The 16,442-nt window shown below is 36.1% G+C and overlaps 3 protein-coding genes across 3 annotated transcripts; 1 reads left to right on the top strand and 2 right to left on the bottom strand.

Moving 5' to 3' along the window:
* Positions 1-1,109: 1,109 nt before the first annotated feature.
* On the bottom strand, positions 1,110-1,685 carry LOC120431644 (cuticle protein 16.5-like). Its single transcript, XM_039596751.2, has 2 exons — positions 1,574-1,685; positions 1,110-1,509 (listed from the first exon to the last, which is right to left on the bottom strand). Exons 1-2 carry the CDS (start codon positions 1,583-1,585, stop codon positions 1,234-1,236), a joined length of 288 nt encoding a protein of 95 aa, XP_039452685.1. The 5' UTR covers positions 1,586-1,685; the 3' UTR covers positions 1,110-1,233.
* A 588-nt stretch (positions 1,686-2,273) lies between these two features.
* On the top strand, positions 2,274-2,865 carry LOC120431645 (cuticle protein 16.5-like). Its single transcript, XM_039596752.2, has 2 exons — positions 2,274-2,369; positions 2,434-2,865. The coding sequence occupies exons 1-2, from the start codon at positions 2,358-2,360 to the stop codon at positions 2,707-2,709; spliced, it is 288 nt and encodes a 95-aa protein (XP_039452686.1). The 5' UTR covers positions 2,274-2,357; the 3' UTR covers positions 2,710-2,865.
* Positions 2,866-6,441: 3,576 nt separating this feature from the next.
* LOC120431646 (cuticle protein 16.5-like) lies at positions 6,442-10,887 on the bottom strand. Its single transcript, XM_052709317.1, has 4 exons — positions 10,749-10,887; positions 10,255-10,682; positions 6,933-6,948; positions 6,442-6,868 (listed from the first exon to the last, which is right to left on the bottom strand). Exons 1-4 carry the CDS (start codon positions 10,761-10,763, stop codon positions 6,533-6,535), a joined length of 795 nt encoding a protein of 264 aa, XP_052565277.1. The 5' UTR covers positions 10,764-10,887; the 3' UTR covers positions 6,442-6,532.
* Positions 10,888-16,442: the final 5,555 nt, after the last annotated feature.

Genomic DNA, 16,442 nt, shown 5'->3' with positions numbered 1-16,442 from the left:
TTGGAATGAAACTTTGTCCACGCACAAGAAACCATTTACATCATTAGTTTTTCCATCCACGGCTCCATAAAATGTTGCGGTTGGTCATACAAAATATGAAGACGAATATTTGAAATTCTGCAACAAATTGGATTGTTATGATTGGGACATTTGAAAAAAAGTACTCGAAAAAGACCCGAAGCACTGATTTTGACATTTGACTTTTAATCACTTAAAGTTCATCATTCAAAATACGTATTTCTTTAATTTTTGATTTTGTTTTATGTTTAAGGAAAGAGAGGGGAGATAGCTGAGAATGTTCCCTGAAGTTTTTCTTTTTTAACTTTGTTGGCCGGACTTCTCGGGCTAAAGTACCGCCTTTCAAAGTTAAATTTATTTTTCAAATAGCGATTTCTCGGAAACTATTGAACTATTAAAAATTAAAAGTCTGTCAGTTGTCTGAGCCTCGTGGCGCGGTGGTTAGCGGCTTCGGCTGCCGATCCCTAAGATGCTATGGGGCGTGGGTTCGATTCCCGCCTTATCCTTCTGGGCTTCTATCGGATGGGGAAGTAAAACGTCAGTCCATTTGCGTAAAAGAGGTTTTGGGTGACTCACCACACATAACCTTCGGATGCCTAGAAATGAGCAGAAACTTGCAACAGAGCCCACAAAAGACCCGGGGGTCGTTAAAGTGGGTTGCTTTGCTTTGCAGTTGCCTGAGCAGATTTTTTTTATCAAAATCGGCCCTAATAATCAGGGTAAAAAAATAAATTTAAAAAAAACTTTAAAATTTCAATGCAAATACAAGTGCAACCAGCTGAAATCAATTCAAAATTAATTTCTCTGCGCTAATTTTTAGCATGTTTGGGTTTATGAAAAATCTCAAGAATTTTTATAAATTTTCGTGGTACAGTACCGCACAAACTTTTTTTTCGCTAAAATTTTTGTTTTCATTACTTCTTACTTTTTTTAAACTTATGATTGCAAAGCAGCTGAACTAGTGTAAAATGCATTTTAAAACAATTTTTTCATTTAAATATTGAGACCAGGGCTTGTTGTTTCAATTGTTATATTTTTTTTATATATAAAAGATAATGGAGCTTGGTTACAACAATGAAACTCAACTTAAATTGATTTTTAAATAATCTTGCTTTATATTTTTTCAATAGTTGTCATAAATATTCAAATGTTCCGAGAAAAATACGAAACACGACTAGCGCTGGGAATCTGTTACTCAATCACTCCTGGAACCGTTCACTTGTACAGCACCGGGGCGGCGGCCACGTACGGTGCCGAGTAGGCCAACGGAGCAGCAGCAACGTACGGGGCGGAGGCGTACGCGGCCAGCGGGGCCACCGGAGCGATGTTTCCGTGGTAGGTGCGCTCGTACACGGCTCCTCCTGCGGTGTAGGCATAGGCAGCTGGAGCGGCGGCCACCAGCGGGGCACTGTAGGCCAACACACCGGGCTTGGCCTCCGGCTTGGGCTCGGCCGCAACCGACGCAACGGCGATCAGGGCAAACAGGCAGACCTGGGAGGGAGAAGAGTTGGGTTAGAATTGTTCTTGGAGTTGAGAAATTGGTTTAAGAACTTACAATCTTGAACATTTTGAGTGAGGTTTTGGTGATTGAACAACGGGAAGTAGTTGATTGAAGATTTGGGTAATGGTAACTGATGCTTTTGGTCTGAAATCTGGTCGTTTTTATACCTAAACCAATTTTGAACCGAAGTTCTTTAAACTTCTTGCATCGAACAATGTCAAAATATCCAACGCTCGGGGGAGGTAGAACTTTCGAGGACACGCGACTTGGCTGGGACGTGACTCTACGCAAAGGACATCGAAGTTATCGTCCAACTAGAATTAATAAAGTTACCATGCCCGAGTACATGTCTTGCGTCCGCGTGATGGTGGCATTGATTATGACCAGGCATGTGCCGATTGATTGCCAACGATGACACACCGTATGGTAATCGTGGAACAGCTGTGAAATACCAATTGGTTTTGGTCCGATTCTTTAAGCAATTGCATGGCTCAGACTGGTCACTGGTTAAAGTAACTGTCTAAGTATGTTCGTCTCTATTTTTGGAAATATCTATATTCAAATAGAGGCATCGTGATAATCGGTTGACAATATCAATGAGAGTTCTTTGTCCTTTTTGTGAATTCACGTCCAGTTATGTTGCGTAGACAAATTAACCCAAGGAAGTCCTCGAAAGTTCTACCTCTCCCACCCAAAGACTTTGCTTTTTAAAACTGATTTACCGTTGGTGAGTTTTCGTATAAAAACGATCCGATTTCAGACCAAAAGCATCAGTTACTACTAATCAAATCTTCAATCAACTACTTCCCGTTGTTCAATCACCAAAACCTCACTCAAAATGTTCAAGATTGTAAGTTCTTCAAAGCAATTCGAAACTCCAAGAACAATTCTAACCCAACTCTTCTCCCTCCCAGGTCTGCCTGTTTGCCCTGATCGCCGTTGCGTCGGTTGCGGCCGAGCCCAAGCCGGAGGCCAAGCCCGGTGTGCTGGCCTACAGTGCCCCGCTGGTGGTCGCCGCCCCAGCTGCCTATGCCTACACCGCAGGAGGAGCCGTGTACGAGCGCACCTACCACGGAAACATCGCTACGGTAGCCCCGCTGGCGGCGTACGCTTCCGCCCCGTACGTTGCTGCTGCTCCGTTGGCCTACTCGGCACCGTACGTGGCCGCCGCTCCGGTGCTGTACAAGTGAACGGTGATCCAGAGTTATCAAACGAAGGAAACCCAAGGCTTTATTTGTGATTAAACATGGATCCCTAATACCGACAGTGATATTTTTTAGTTTGAACAAAAAAATAGCAATCAAAAGTAAACACATTTGAACAAAAAAAGTATTATTTTATTTTAATTACAATTGTTTTGGCTTGGGCATCTTTTTGACGTATATGGATCATACTAATTTTTATCTTGCAGAATGTGTTTTAAGTACCTATCCATCTCATAAAAAGTACACATCACATCCGTCATCAATCAATCCAGGCGATATCTGACACCAGCAACCCCAGATATTCAAAATCTCGGTTAATCTAAAAAACGTTACTTAATCCACCTTTAGATGGTTGGTGCCTTCCTCGCATTCATAAAGTGAATACACTACACAAACTCAAAAAAGTTTATAAATAACACTTATTTTTTATCAATATCTGGCCTCAAAAAAACTAAACTAACTAACACTAAAGTACTTATAACTGTTGATAGGGTTGTCAGATCTTCAATCTTTTGGACTCGTTAGAAAGGTCTTTTAAATACCTTTCTGAAAATGTATAACATGACGGGTTTTCTTACAAAAACCACCCTTTTTACAATCTTCCGGACTTTCGTTAAAATCGTTTTTTTAGCATAACTTTTGATAATATTAACTAGAGTCTTGTGGGACCCCAAGACGGATCGAATGAAACCAAAACGGTCCAAATCGGTTCAGCCAGTCCGGAGATAATCGTGTGCATATTTTTCGGTGCACGGACTCACATCCAGACACACGCACAGACATTTGTTCAGAATTTGATTCTGAGTCGATAGGTATACGTGAAGGTGGGTCTACGAGGTCGAATAAAGAAGTTCATTTTTCGAGTGATTTTATAGCCTTTCCTCATTGAGGTGAGGAAGGCAACACATCTAAATAACTATCTTACAATGAACAGTAAGAATGAATTCACTGCAAAGGTCTGATCTTCCAAAGTCAAAACAAAACTTATTTAAGTCACAAAAATTTCATTATTTATCCTTAAAATCAAACGTTTATTTTTCTAGACAGTGTCATTTAAAAAATCGTCGCTTGTGGTAACGACCATTCACAACTTTTCGAGAAAATCAATTTTTATAGATTGATGGTAAATATTTTCCAAACTCTGAATGATGAAATCAACTTTTTTGAAGCAACCGGTTCGCATACTTTCGTTTTACAAACGCAACAAATTTCCAACTTGGTTGAATAAAAAATAGAAGCAAAGAACCAAAATCGGTTCAAAAAATCTTATGATTTTTGAAAAAAAGCGATTTTTGGAGAAAAAAAAACATTTTAAATCTTATTTGCAATCGAAAATGACTGAATTCTTTTTCAATAACCGTTATCAAGTAATATGCACTCATAGGTCAAAAATTGACAGATAATATCTTTTTTTTTATTTCATAAACATGTTATGAAGTAAAAGTGTTTTTAAAAAGCTAAGATAATCACCTCTTTTTTAAGACTATTAAAAAAATTTCTTTCTTTTTCAAGGTTTTCGTTAATCGAACAGGTGGTTCCTGCACTGATTAAAATTTTATGAAAAGTGAGTATTTATCGGTGTCCTCTGATTATTTATCATTTCATCGCTTGTGTGCAATCTTGTGACAACGATCATTTTCAAAAAAAAAAAAAATTAAAAATGCATATTACTTGAACATGGTTTTTGAAAAAAAAGTGCAATCAATTTCGTTTGCAAATTAGAAAATACATGTTTTATTTTTCAAGATGACGAAGTATCACATAATTTTTCAAAAATCATAACCAGATTTTGTATTATCCTGATCATTAGTGCAATAGTTGCCTAATTCAAATTTATCCAAAGCAAACAATACCGTATATTGGGAAGTTGAATAACATTTTGTAATGAAAAGTGTAATTAAAAATTAAATATTTTTCGTAAACCAATTTTTTATGTGTCCTTATTTTAACCAACAACTTTGTTGAAGACACTGAATAGACTAGGAAATCCCTCCTCAAAATACAGTGTTTTTTTAAAATATTTTGAACTTTCCATAGAAACATTAATGACGCAAAAAATCTTTGACCTTTGAGGCAAAGTAAATTATTTTTCAAGGTAAAAACATTGAAATTTCGCGGCATGCCTGTTACAAAACATCGAAATATTACAGCTTGAATTTTTTTTAAAGAATATTTGTGTGCAAGAAAAATAAACTTTCAACCGTCTAAGACAAAAAATATTAGCTGCAAAGAATTGTTATGAGTAAAATTCTTTTCTTTCAGAATTAATTCAATAGATGTCGAATTTAGGCATGTCTGCTTAAGTACTCAGATTTTTTCAATTCAATTCAATTTATTTTATTAGTAATTAATCAAATTACAATTCCGTATTTCAAATAACCTAATAGAGTTTTGGGGTACCATTCAACTATGATTTGAACAATAATTCATTTTGATGTAATTGGATATTCTACACCCAACTGGCAGTCGCATGATTGTGATGCATGGCGGCATGAAAGTATATCAGAATCTGCATGAAATCTGTCCTCATGCATTTTTTGCGATAAAGGAGTATGACATTTTTGCCCGTTACCGACAATTATCGACATTACCGACGGCTTTTTGATTGTATTTCACAAAAAAAAAAGCACTTAGCAGAACGAGGATTGAACCACCAACTTCTTGGTTATTGATCCGACACGCTACCACCGCGCCATGGACGCTTGATGAAAAGTGAGTGAAAGAGCACCAAGATATGCTTCTCTTTGGAGTGTTGCTCGGGGACGGGCCAGCTTTATATGTGTTGGTGAGAACTGCAGATCGCTGAAATTTTTACACGCGGGCAAAAATGATCTACGGGCTTGCTGCAAAAAATGTTATAAAATATGACATTTTCTGCAGCAAATCCAATGTTGCAGATTTTGAGATATATTTTTCCTTTGGGTGTAGCAATAAATTTGGCAAGCGAATGAAAAATTAAAAAAAACTTCTAGTCAAATTAAAAAAAAAAAAAAAACTTTCAAAATACTTGTTTTTTTGCACAGTTATTTTAATTTAATCTAATTAAAAATGTATTTCCCAGACAACATATTTTAATTTACTCGATCAGGAATGGAACGTTCCTCTTTTTCTAATCAAAACAAACTAAAGAGGGATGGGGATCAGCTTGAAAATTCACTAATCCCAAGAATGATCAATAGGTTAAAATTTGACCTAAATTTTCACGCTGATGCCTTGCAATCCTTTTACTGCCCATGTTCGCATAAATGTCCTACTGGAAAAAAACAGCAAGCTCAGAAAAAACACAAAGCAAGTTTGTCCCACAGGCTACGTGTTAAGTTTTCACTAAAAAACTGGATTTCCTCCAAATTTCTAGAAAAAAGTACTGAATGTTTCCTGAAAGAGACATTCATGCGAACAGGGGCTGATTTTCTTTTTAGCTTTAGCGTGCTTTGTTTAAATAAAATGGTAGATGAGAGCTAGAAAATTCACTTACCATAGTCAAAATTAATGCATTTACATATTTGAATGCTTTTTTTTCAAATTATTATCCAACGCGTATTTTTAATTTGATTGTTTAATAGAAGTTTTTAAACGTTTTTTTCATCAATATTATTAAAAAAAATGCATATTGTTCCAATGAGTTCAGACTTCTTGTTTTAAAATTGAAATTTCATGATTTAATTGTATTAAAAAATGTTTCGGTTGTGTAAAAAAAAAGAAAATAAAACAAATAAGTATAATTTTTGTTGAATATGATTTGTACTTTATTTATGAATCATTTCCAGCCGTCAATTGTCCTAAATCCTCGGTCTTCTATCACCACTTTTTACAGCAGATACCGTCCATAGGCGTACGGAGCGGCATAAGGGGCAACGTACGGGGAAGCGGCCGTGTACGCCAGAGGAGCCCCAGCCAGGGCAGGGCTGGCTGCGTACGCAAACGGAGCGGCAGCCGTGTAGGCAGCATAGGCCGGGTTGATGACCTGCGAGTTGTGCGAAGTGACCACGGCCGAGTCTCCAACGTGGGCCAGTCCGGCGTATCCGGCGGTGTAGGCCGCCAGGGCAGGAGCTCCCGCCACCAGAGGGGCGCTGTAGGCCAGGGCAGGGGCCACGAGTCCGGGCTTGGCACTGGCGCAGGCGATGGCCAGCGAGGCAATGAAGAACTACAGAAGAGAGGGTTGAGAATTTTAGAAGGTTCTAAAATTTGCGGATTTTAGAGTAACTTACCAGTTTGGTGAACATTTTGGGTTGATTTGGTTATTTGATTGGTTGAAATGCAACTGATAACAACTACCGAATTACAATCCGTTTTTATACCAAATCTAGTAAATATAAGCTCATCCTTTTGACCGAACAGCTGAAATGTATCGAAAAGTACGTGATTGAAGTAAATTACGGTTCGATTACGCCAGATGGTACGCCGTCGCAAGGATACTGTCCGGGGATGGCGCTTGACTACTGATGGGATTGATAGCCATTTAAACTAGAGTTGTCGGTTGGAATGGTGAACCGTTATTTGCAGGCGAAGCGTGGCAGGATGACATAGTCGGTTGTGCAATTGGCATTAAAAGGAAGGCGTTTGCAACCAGCAGCTGAGTCAGCGAGCTGTTGGCACGCGACTTTGACTTTGAGTGTTCTTGACATCAACCATTTATTTTTAAATATATGTATATTGAACGAGCGATATTAGAGCAAATAAATATCATAATAGGATGAAATCAAGTTGTATTGAAAAAAATGAAAATGTCTCAGATCAAATCAGCAATATATTTTTGGTTTTTTTCTGGGGTCTAAAACAACCTCTCCAAATTTTAAGCGATTGGTAAAACCCCGGGTTGGCGGAAGGTGATTGAATATTGTATGGGAGTTTGTCTGGAAAAAACCTTTTTTTACATTTAGATGTTTAAATTTTTTATTATTGATCAACTTAAAAAAAAAAACCAAAACCTTTAAATAAAATTTGTACCAGACTTACAATAGTGATTATTTTATTTAGTCGAAAATCATTCCATACCGGGAAGGATTCGCACTGATGAAGCCATTACACTACCGCAAACAAACAAACAAACTTGCACTTCTGACAGTTTTCCAGTTTGTTCGTATGCCTGGATTTGTTTGTACAAACCAGGGTCGGAGCCGGAGTCGGTGGAGTCGGGTCTTTTTAGGGACTTGGAGTCGGAGTCGGAGTCGGAGTCGTCAAAACTCAAACAGCTGGAGTCGGAGTCGGAGCCGGAGTCGGCTAAATTTTAAGAGCTGGAGTCGGAGTCGGAGTCGGAGCCGAAGATTTCTGATAACCCGGAGTCGGAGTCGGAGCCGGAGTTATCTTAAATTTAACAAAAAATATGTTTTTTTATTGTTCAGTATTTCCTATAGAACAGCTTTATTTACAAAACATCTTTTATTTTTAATTGATTTATCAGATGACATTATGTTTTTGAAACTTTTTATTGTGATTGAAAAGCTCTAATTGTGTTATTACACTATAATCACTAAATGATTACCTCTTACCCAAGTATGTAGTATCATAATTTTAAAAATAATAAAACATATTGGTTATGTAGTCAGTTTTTGAATGCTTCCTTTTGCCTATATTTATGTGCCTTTTCAATTCAAATTTGACCAAATTTCATCCAGTTATTTCTGAAAAAAGGACACACACAGTCATCTTTTACCCCGATAGCATATGTATTGGAAGCTTTAAGTTAAATCATTTTTGAGGAAAAAATTACGAAGTACATAAAAATAAAAATAGTAATCACTGTTTTTGCAAATCGAAAAAAGTCACTGACAGTTTAACTTTTGTAACAAATAATCAACGATAATAACAATCTCTTACTTGGAACTCAACATGCGCATTTTGTTTATAACTGATTACAAGAAAATCAAAGTGTTGCATTTAAAATAATTGAAACTAACAAAAAATATCCAAACAAGTTGCAACAAATTTTGAAATAATCATTGATTGTTGATGTTGTTGTTGATTTTAGGTAAACTATTTTGATATCGTTGAAAATTATCGTTGAACAAATCTCAAGAATTCAGTACAAAAATGAACTAATAAAAAAATGTGTAGAACAAAATATAGAATTTTAATTTATTTTTCAAATATTATTAAAAAAACAAAATCAAAATAATATCAACTGGAACGAATTTTCTCATACTGTTTGTTCCACAAAAATATGACGGAAGGTGATAATTATTGCATATTAATGTACCTTAAAAAAAGGAAATATTTGTGACCTAGAAAATATTTTACTTGTGGATATTTGTTTTTTTATTATATTTTAAGTTTTTCATATATTTTGATGGAGGCGCAAGATCATTCATAAAGCTTCGTTTTAGGTGAAGATTCACGAAGTATCGTGCGGCTCCTTTTTAGAGTATATAAAATTTCAAAATTAAAATAAATTAAAAATTTCCAGGGTAAAATAATTTCCATGTCACAGATATTTGAAAAGGACATCTTAAGCGTCCTTTCCACGAAGAAATGGTTTAGATACATTGATTTGCAACATTAATCTCCTTCAGCCATGGCGTGATGTCCATGTTCGTCTTAAAAAAAAACAAAAAAAAAAGTTTCGTTTAAAATTTAAAAACAAGGTGCCTGTCGCTGTACTTCTTACAAATGTCAGCCTGAAAGTGAGCAAATTGAAAAAAAAAAATCATTCAAACCAAGTTATTTTCCAACTTTTTCGATCAACAAATCGATGCCTCGGTGCTCTCTTATGCTAACTAGATAGGAATACCAGCAAGTTTTGAACAAGAGAGCACAGATACATCGAAATAAAAACAAAACATAATAGAAAATATTCGCAGCTTTTTGAATTTTTGAAGAAACCGCAAACAATTAAAATTTATCGCAAGTTATTTTTAAATATAGAATTTTACCGAAATTTATACGGTTACGTTCTTCAGTTGAATAACCATGAAACATTTAAAAAATGAATTTGGTGAAAATTTAAGTGATAAGTAGTTCTACTAAAAACCTAAACTTATCCCATGATACATCGATCATAAAATTCCTTTTCTAAATGCAGATTTTTTTCAGGCTAATAAATACCCATTTTGTTTGTACAATTATGCATCAATTAAATTCAAGAGTGCACAGCAACCAAGAAATTGGTTGTCTTTTTATTCCACAATTGTCGAAATTATGGACCTAATCCTGTAACAATCGGATTGTATTCATAATCAAACTTTGTAGTAAATAATTTGGTATACAGTACTTTAGGGGATGAATACAAAATTATATCGATAGTTCCCTTAGTTTTCAAAATGCTAAAATGTTTGTATGAAAAACCATATTGAAGAATTTTATTATTTACTATTACTTTACTTAAAGTTATATTTTTTTTAAATATTAATGAAAACACAAAGACTTTTTTTTAATTTTAATTTTTAATATATTTTGTTTCGTTCTTATCTCACTATCGCAACAATAACATCACAAGTCTTGGATCGAGTTCGTCCAAGCCCTTAACGATCTGCATCTACACACGCGCATTCAGTCCTTGGTTGGTGGTTGGTCACTTCTTCAGCTCCTCCTTACAGCAGGTACGGGTTGTACCGGTAGGCCGCGTACGGGGACGCCACATAGGGGGCGGCGGCGAACGGAGCGGCAGCATAAGGCGCGACACCGAATGGGGCAGCAGCATAAGGAGCGGCGAAGGCACGTGCCACCGGGGCAATCGGGGCGGTGTAGGCCAGAGGAGCTGGGCCAGCAGCATAGGCCACCGGAGCGGCGACCTTGGCCACGGCCGGAGCGTACGCCAGGGGAGCGGCAACGGGGGCGGCGGTGTAGGCCAGCGGCGCGATTCCGTTGTAGTTCCGGGCAACGACCTGCGAGCTCTGGGCGGTCACGAAGGCGGGACCGGCCGCGGCCACAACCGGAGCACTGTAGGCAGCGTAGGCCGCCGGGGCAACCGCGAGTCCGGGCTTGGCACAAACGCACGAGATGGCCAGGGCGGCGATGCAGATCTGTGGAAGGAGTTGGGATAGATTGTTATAAGTTGATTTGGAGAATCAAGAAGTTCGGGTTCTAACCAGCTTGGTGAACATGTTGGATTTGATGGTTTGGGGACTGTGGGTGTATTGATTGAAATTCAAAACTGGACTACCGTTCTGTCTCCTTTGTTGCTTGTTTTATATGATTATTGCTTTGCCATTTATTTTGGTGTGCATTGCCCCTTCTAGGAGCGCTGCAAAAGAAACGACCATGACAAGTTAGTCACTAAAGTGAGTAAATGAAATATCGCAAATGTACAATTTCTCGTTTGAATTTAAGAGCGAGTCCACGAACAGGGCATACCCCTTTGTATGGGACGTCGTTTGGACCTCACCAATCTGCCTGAAATTTTCAGGGGTTGTTTGTACATATAAAACTTTCATCTGGCCAAAATATGAGCACTCTAGCTCAACGGGAAGTGGGCCAAATCGGGACACAAAGTTTGAAGGTTCAAAAACGTCAAAATTTTTAAAAAGGCTATAACTTAGGCAAAATTCAATTTATTTTCAAAATTCAAAATGCATCTGAAAGGGCTTAAAAAATGCAACAAAATGCAGGATAGAACATCCCAATTGGTTCAATCTTAAGGGAGTTACTGGCATTTTAGTGAAAAAATATCATAATTTTCAAACTCAAATAAAAAAGTGTTCCATCCAGATATCAACTCTGCCATCTGAGACTGAGAACTCTTTGGGTAAGGAAGTTTAACGTAATAAATAGACAATTTTACTTTTAGTGAATTTTTTGGTTGTACATTTTTGCTCGTGGGACCCCTTAGATCTCATTTTCTGGTGATAATTTTATCATATTCGTGTTCCTGAGACAATTTCACAGTTGAAACATGCATAAAAATGTTTATTTTGATCCATTTTAACCCTTTAAAAAATAAAAGTTAAAAAAAAATCTTCGATTCACATTTATTGAAAATCAAGCTCGTTTCCAAGGATACTAAATGACACCAGAAAAAAGCAGCTTTTTAAATTTTTTTAACTTTTATATTTTAAAGGGTTAAAATGGATCAAAATAAACATTTTTATGCATGTTTCTACTGTGAAATTGTCTCAGGAACACGAATATGATAAAATTATCACCAGAAAATTGGATCTAAGGGGTCCCCCGAGCAAAAATGTACAACCGAAAAATTCACTAAAAGTAAAAGTGTCTATTTATTACGTTAAACTGCCTTACCCAAAGAGTTCTCAGTCTCAGATGGCAGAGTTGATATCTGGATGGAACACTTTTTTATTTAAGTTTGAAAATTATGCTATTTTTTCACTAAAATGCCAGTAATTCCCTTAAGATTCAACCAATTGGGATGTTCTATCCTGCATTTTGTTGCATTTTTTAAGCCCTTTCAGATGCATTTTGAATTTTGAAAATAAATTGAATTTTGCCTAAGTTAAAGCCTTTTTAAAAATTTTGACGTTTTGAACCTTCAAACTTTGTGTCCCGATTTTTCCCACTTCGCGTTGAGCTAGAGTACTCATATTTTGGCCAGATGCTAGTTTTATATGTACTAACAACCCCTGAAAATTTCAGGCAGATTGGTGAGATCGATGCGAGATGGGTATGCTTTGCTCGTGGACTCGCTCTTAAAAACTATATGTTTCGAGTTAATTAATATCCATTTTATCAAATGTTGTGTTTATTTGAATGTTTTAATGGAATTTTGGAATGGATATTTCAGAAATAATCTCCTCACAAAATTGCATTCTGGCATTTTTTACATTCTTCTCTAACCTGTCAAAGTTTTGGCGTTTTTCATTGAAGTCAGGGTTTTCTATTCAAAATTATAAATAAATTATTGAAGAATTCACATGGTTTAAATGAATTTTCTGTTTGAAAAGGTTCAATTCTTACTATCATCAAATAAATATTTACTAGATTTCAAATTTTTTTTGGTCAAACTCGTTCGTTTTAATCGAAAAGTTGTTTCAAATTTACAGAAAAAACGTTACTTAATTCACCCTAAGGTGGTTGGTGCCTTCCTCACATTTAGATCCGGACAACGTTCTCATCAAAATATGTGAGATCCGGCCTCCAAAAAGTGCATAAATAAAACCTAAGTGCTTATAGGGTTATCAGATCTGCAATCTATTGAACTCGTTGCAAAGGTCTTTTGATTACCTATCCAACGACAGGTCGCATTATAGATCCAAACTACGTTTTCATCAAAATATGTGAGATCCGGCCTCTAAAAAGTGTATAAATAACACTTAAGTGCTTATATCTTTTGATAGGGTTGTCAGATCTGCAATCTATTTAACTCGTTGGAATGGTCTTTTGAATACCTTTCTAAAAATTTGTAAAATGACGAGGTTTCTGACAAAAACCACCCGTTTTACAATCTTCCAGACTTTTGTAAAAATCGTTTATTAGCATAACTTTTGAAGTACTAAACTAAACTTTATAATTTTCAATAGCGACTTATGGGGCCCCAAGACGGATCGAATGAGACTAAAACGGTCCAAATTGGTCCAGCCAGTGCCGAGATAAACCTGTGCAAATTTTTCGATCAACATCCCACCACACACACAGACATTTGCTCAGAATTTGATTCTGAGTCGATATGTGTACAGTACATGCAGGTGGGTTCAGGTGGTCAAATTAAGAATTTCATATTTCGAGTGATTTTATAGCCTTTCCTCAGTAAAGTGAGGAAGGCAAAATCTGGCAAAATGTGGCACAGAGAAAAGATTTATTTGGTAATCTGGCTACCCTGATTATCGATGAAATTTGTGAAAAACTCAGGGTTAATTCTCTACCAACTCACACGAAGTCGGGAAAAGTTGCCCCGACCCCTCTTCGATTTGCGTGAAACTTTGTCCTTAAGGGTAACTTTTGTCCTTGATGACGAATCCGAGGTTCGTTTTTTGATATCTCGTGACGGAGGGGCGGTACAACCCCTTCCATTTTTGAACATGCGAAAAAAGAGGTGTTTTTCAATAATTTGCAGCCTAAAACGGTGATGAGATAGAAATTTGGTGTCAAAGGAACTTTTATGTAAAATTAGACGCCCGATTTCATGGCGTACTCAAAATTCCGAAAAAACGTATTTTTCATAGAAAAAACACTAAAAAAGTTTTAAAAATTCTCTCATTTTCCGTTATTCGACTGTAAAAATTTTTGGAACATGTCATTTTATGGGAAATTTAATGTACTTTTCGAATTTACATTGTCCCAGAAGGGTAATTTTTTCATTTAGAACAAAATTTTTCATTTTAAAATTTCGTGTTTTTTCTAACTTTGTAGGGTTATTTTTTAGAGTGTAACAATGTTCTACAAAGTTGTAGAGCAGATAATTACAAAAAAAATGTTATATAGACATAAGGAAGTTTGCTTATAAACATCACGAGTTATCGCGATTTCACGAAAAAAAGTTTTGAAAAAGTTGGTCGTCATCGATCATGGCCGTTCATGGTCACCCGTGGTAGACACGGACGACGAAACAAAGAGAAACGCAAAAAGTAACTTTTTGAAAACTTATTTTCGTAAAATAGCGATAACTTGTGATGTTTGTGAGCAAACCCCTTATGTCTATACATCAATTTTTGTAATTGTCTGCTCTACAACTTTGTAGAACATTGTTACACTCTAAAAAATAACCCTGCAAAGTTAGAAAAACACGAAATTTTAAAATGAAATTTTTTGTTCTAAATGAAAAAATGACCCTTCTGGGTCAATGTAGATTCGAAAAGAACATTAAATTTCCCATAAAATGACATGTTCCAAAATTTTTTACAGTCGAGTAACGGAAAATGGGAGAATTTTAAAACTTTTTTAGTGTTTTTTTCGATGAAAAATACGTTTTTTCGGAGTACGCCATCAAATCGGGCGTCTAATTTTACATAAAAATCCTTTTGACACCAAATTTCTATCTCATCACCGTTTCAGGCTGCAAATTGTTGAAAAACACCTCTTTTTTCGCATGTTCAAAAATGGAAAGGGTCGTACCGCCCCTCCGTCACGAGATATCAAAAAACGGGCCTCAGATTTGTGATCAGGGACAAAAGTTACCCCTTAGGACAAAGTTTCACGCAAATCGAAGAGGGGTCGGGGCAACTTTTCCCGATTTCGTGTGAGTTGGTAGAGAATTACCCATCTAGATTATTTTTTTCATAATTTCAATACAGCCATCCTTCAATTTCGGAACACCTTCACACTTGAAATACTTTTGTAGTAATTTGTTTTTATTAAGCAAAACCCGAGCAGACGGAAATAACTTGGGAAGGTCAGTTTTTGATATTGTGAGAAGATCGAAATATGTTATTGAGATGATCGGATTAGTTGTTAAAATAACAAAAATCAATAACAAAGATTTGTTCGAAGAATAACTTAAACTGTTATTATGTTGTTATTGCAATAACAAACCAATAACACAGAAGGAATCATGAAGGAATAACAAGATTTGTTATTTTGTGAGGAGAGGTGGAGCAGCATAATAACAAAAAATGTTATTGAACTGGTATGTCTCCTTAACAAAAAAAGTTATTGTTTTGGTTTATTTATAATTTGCAAATTAACCTGCAGTTGCCATAACTCCTCTATACTATTCAGGGCTGCAGAGTCGGGTACCTCGAAGCGACTTTGAATCCATACTTTGAAGACAACTCCAACTCTGCATGCAGGATATGACGTCAACGACGACTTCAGCTCTCTAAAAATACTCGACTTCACAGATTCCGACTCCAAGTAAAAGTTGCTGAAAGTTTTCTGAATCCGATGCAGTCTCCGAGGTCTCACTCCAGCTCGAACATCAACGTAAGCTCCGACTTCCTGGCTCTGTGAAAATAATAACAGTTTTTGTTATTCACACTTCAAAAATTCTCAATAAATGAATCAATTCCGTTAGGGAATATAACAAAATTAAAAAAAAATGAACTCTCAAAAGTTAATTTTATCGGATTAATTTTAGCTTGAAACCCCATTTCATGGTGAAATAAATGACCCCGATAAAATTGGTCAAAATTTTGTCATAGTTCTAGCCAATTTTGGTAAAATCCCTTAGGGAGTATATCAAGTAATTAAAAAAATCAATTTTCAAAATTTCAACATTTTAGAATAATTTTAGCTTAAGGACCCCATTTCATGGCCAAAATAATGATTCCGACGAAATTGGTCAAAATTATCCAATAGTTCTAGCCAATTTTAGCAAAGTCCCTAAGGGGGTATATCAAATAATTAAAAAAAATCAGCTTTCAAAATTTCAACTTTTTAGAATAATTTAAGCTTCAGGACCCCATTTCATGGCCAAAATAATGATCCAGACGAAATTGGTCAAAATTATCCCATAGTTCTAGCCAATTTCAGCAAAGTCCCTTAGGTGGTATATCAAATAATTAAAAAATCTACTTTCAAAATTTCAACTTTTTAGAATAATTTTAGATTCAGGACCCCATTTCATGGCCAAAATAATGATCCCGACGAAATTGGTCAAAATTATCCCATAGATCTAAACATATTTAACAAAAGAAAAAATAAAAACAGATTGTGTTATGGATACTTAGAAACTTTTCCATTTGTGCGATTTATGGTAATTTTATTTTTAAGTCAGTATACCGAACGAATAACAAATTTTGTTATTAAGAGAGTTTTTGAAATGTATAAATAACATTTCCTCTTATTAGCGTGTTATTAAACATTTTCAATATAACATCACTGTCTACGCCAGACACCTCTTCGAGCCCAGTCCAGTGAAGGAAGGGCCAGTGGACTGTATTAGAGTTGGAAGC

Source organism: Culex pipiens, chromosome 3 (assembly GCF_016801865.2).
Source record: "Culex pipiens pallens isolate TS chromosome 3, TS_CPP_V2, whole genome shotgun sequence".
NCBI lineage: Eukaryota > Metazoa > Arthropoda > Insecta > Diptera > Culicidae > Culex > Culex pipiens.
The sequence above is the reverse complement of the archived record's forward strand: the minus strand, read 5'-3'. Positions and strand labels throughout refer to the sequence as shown.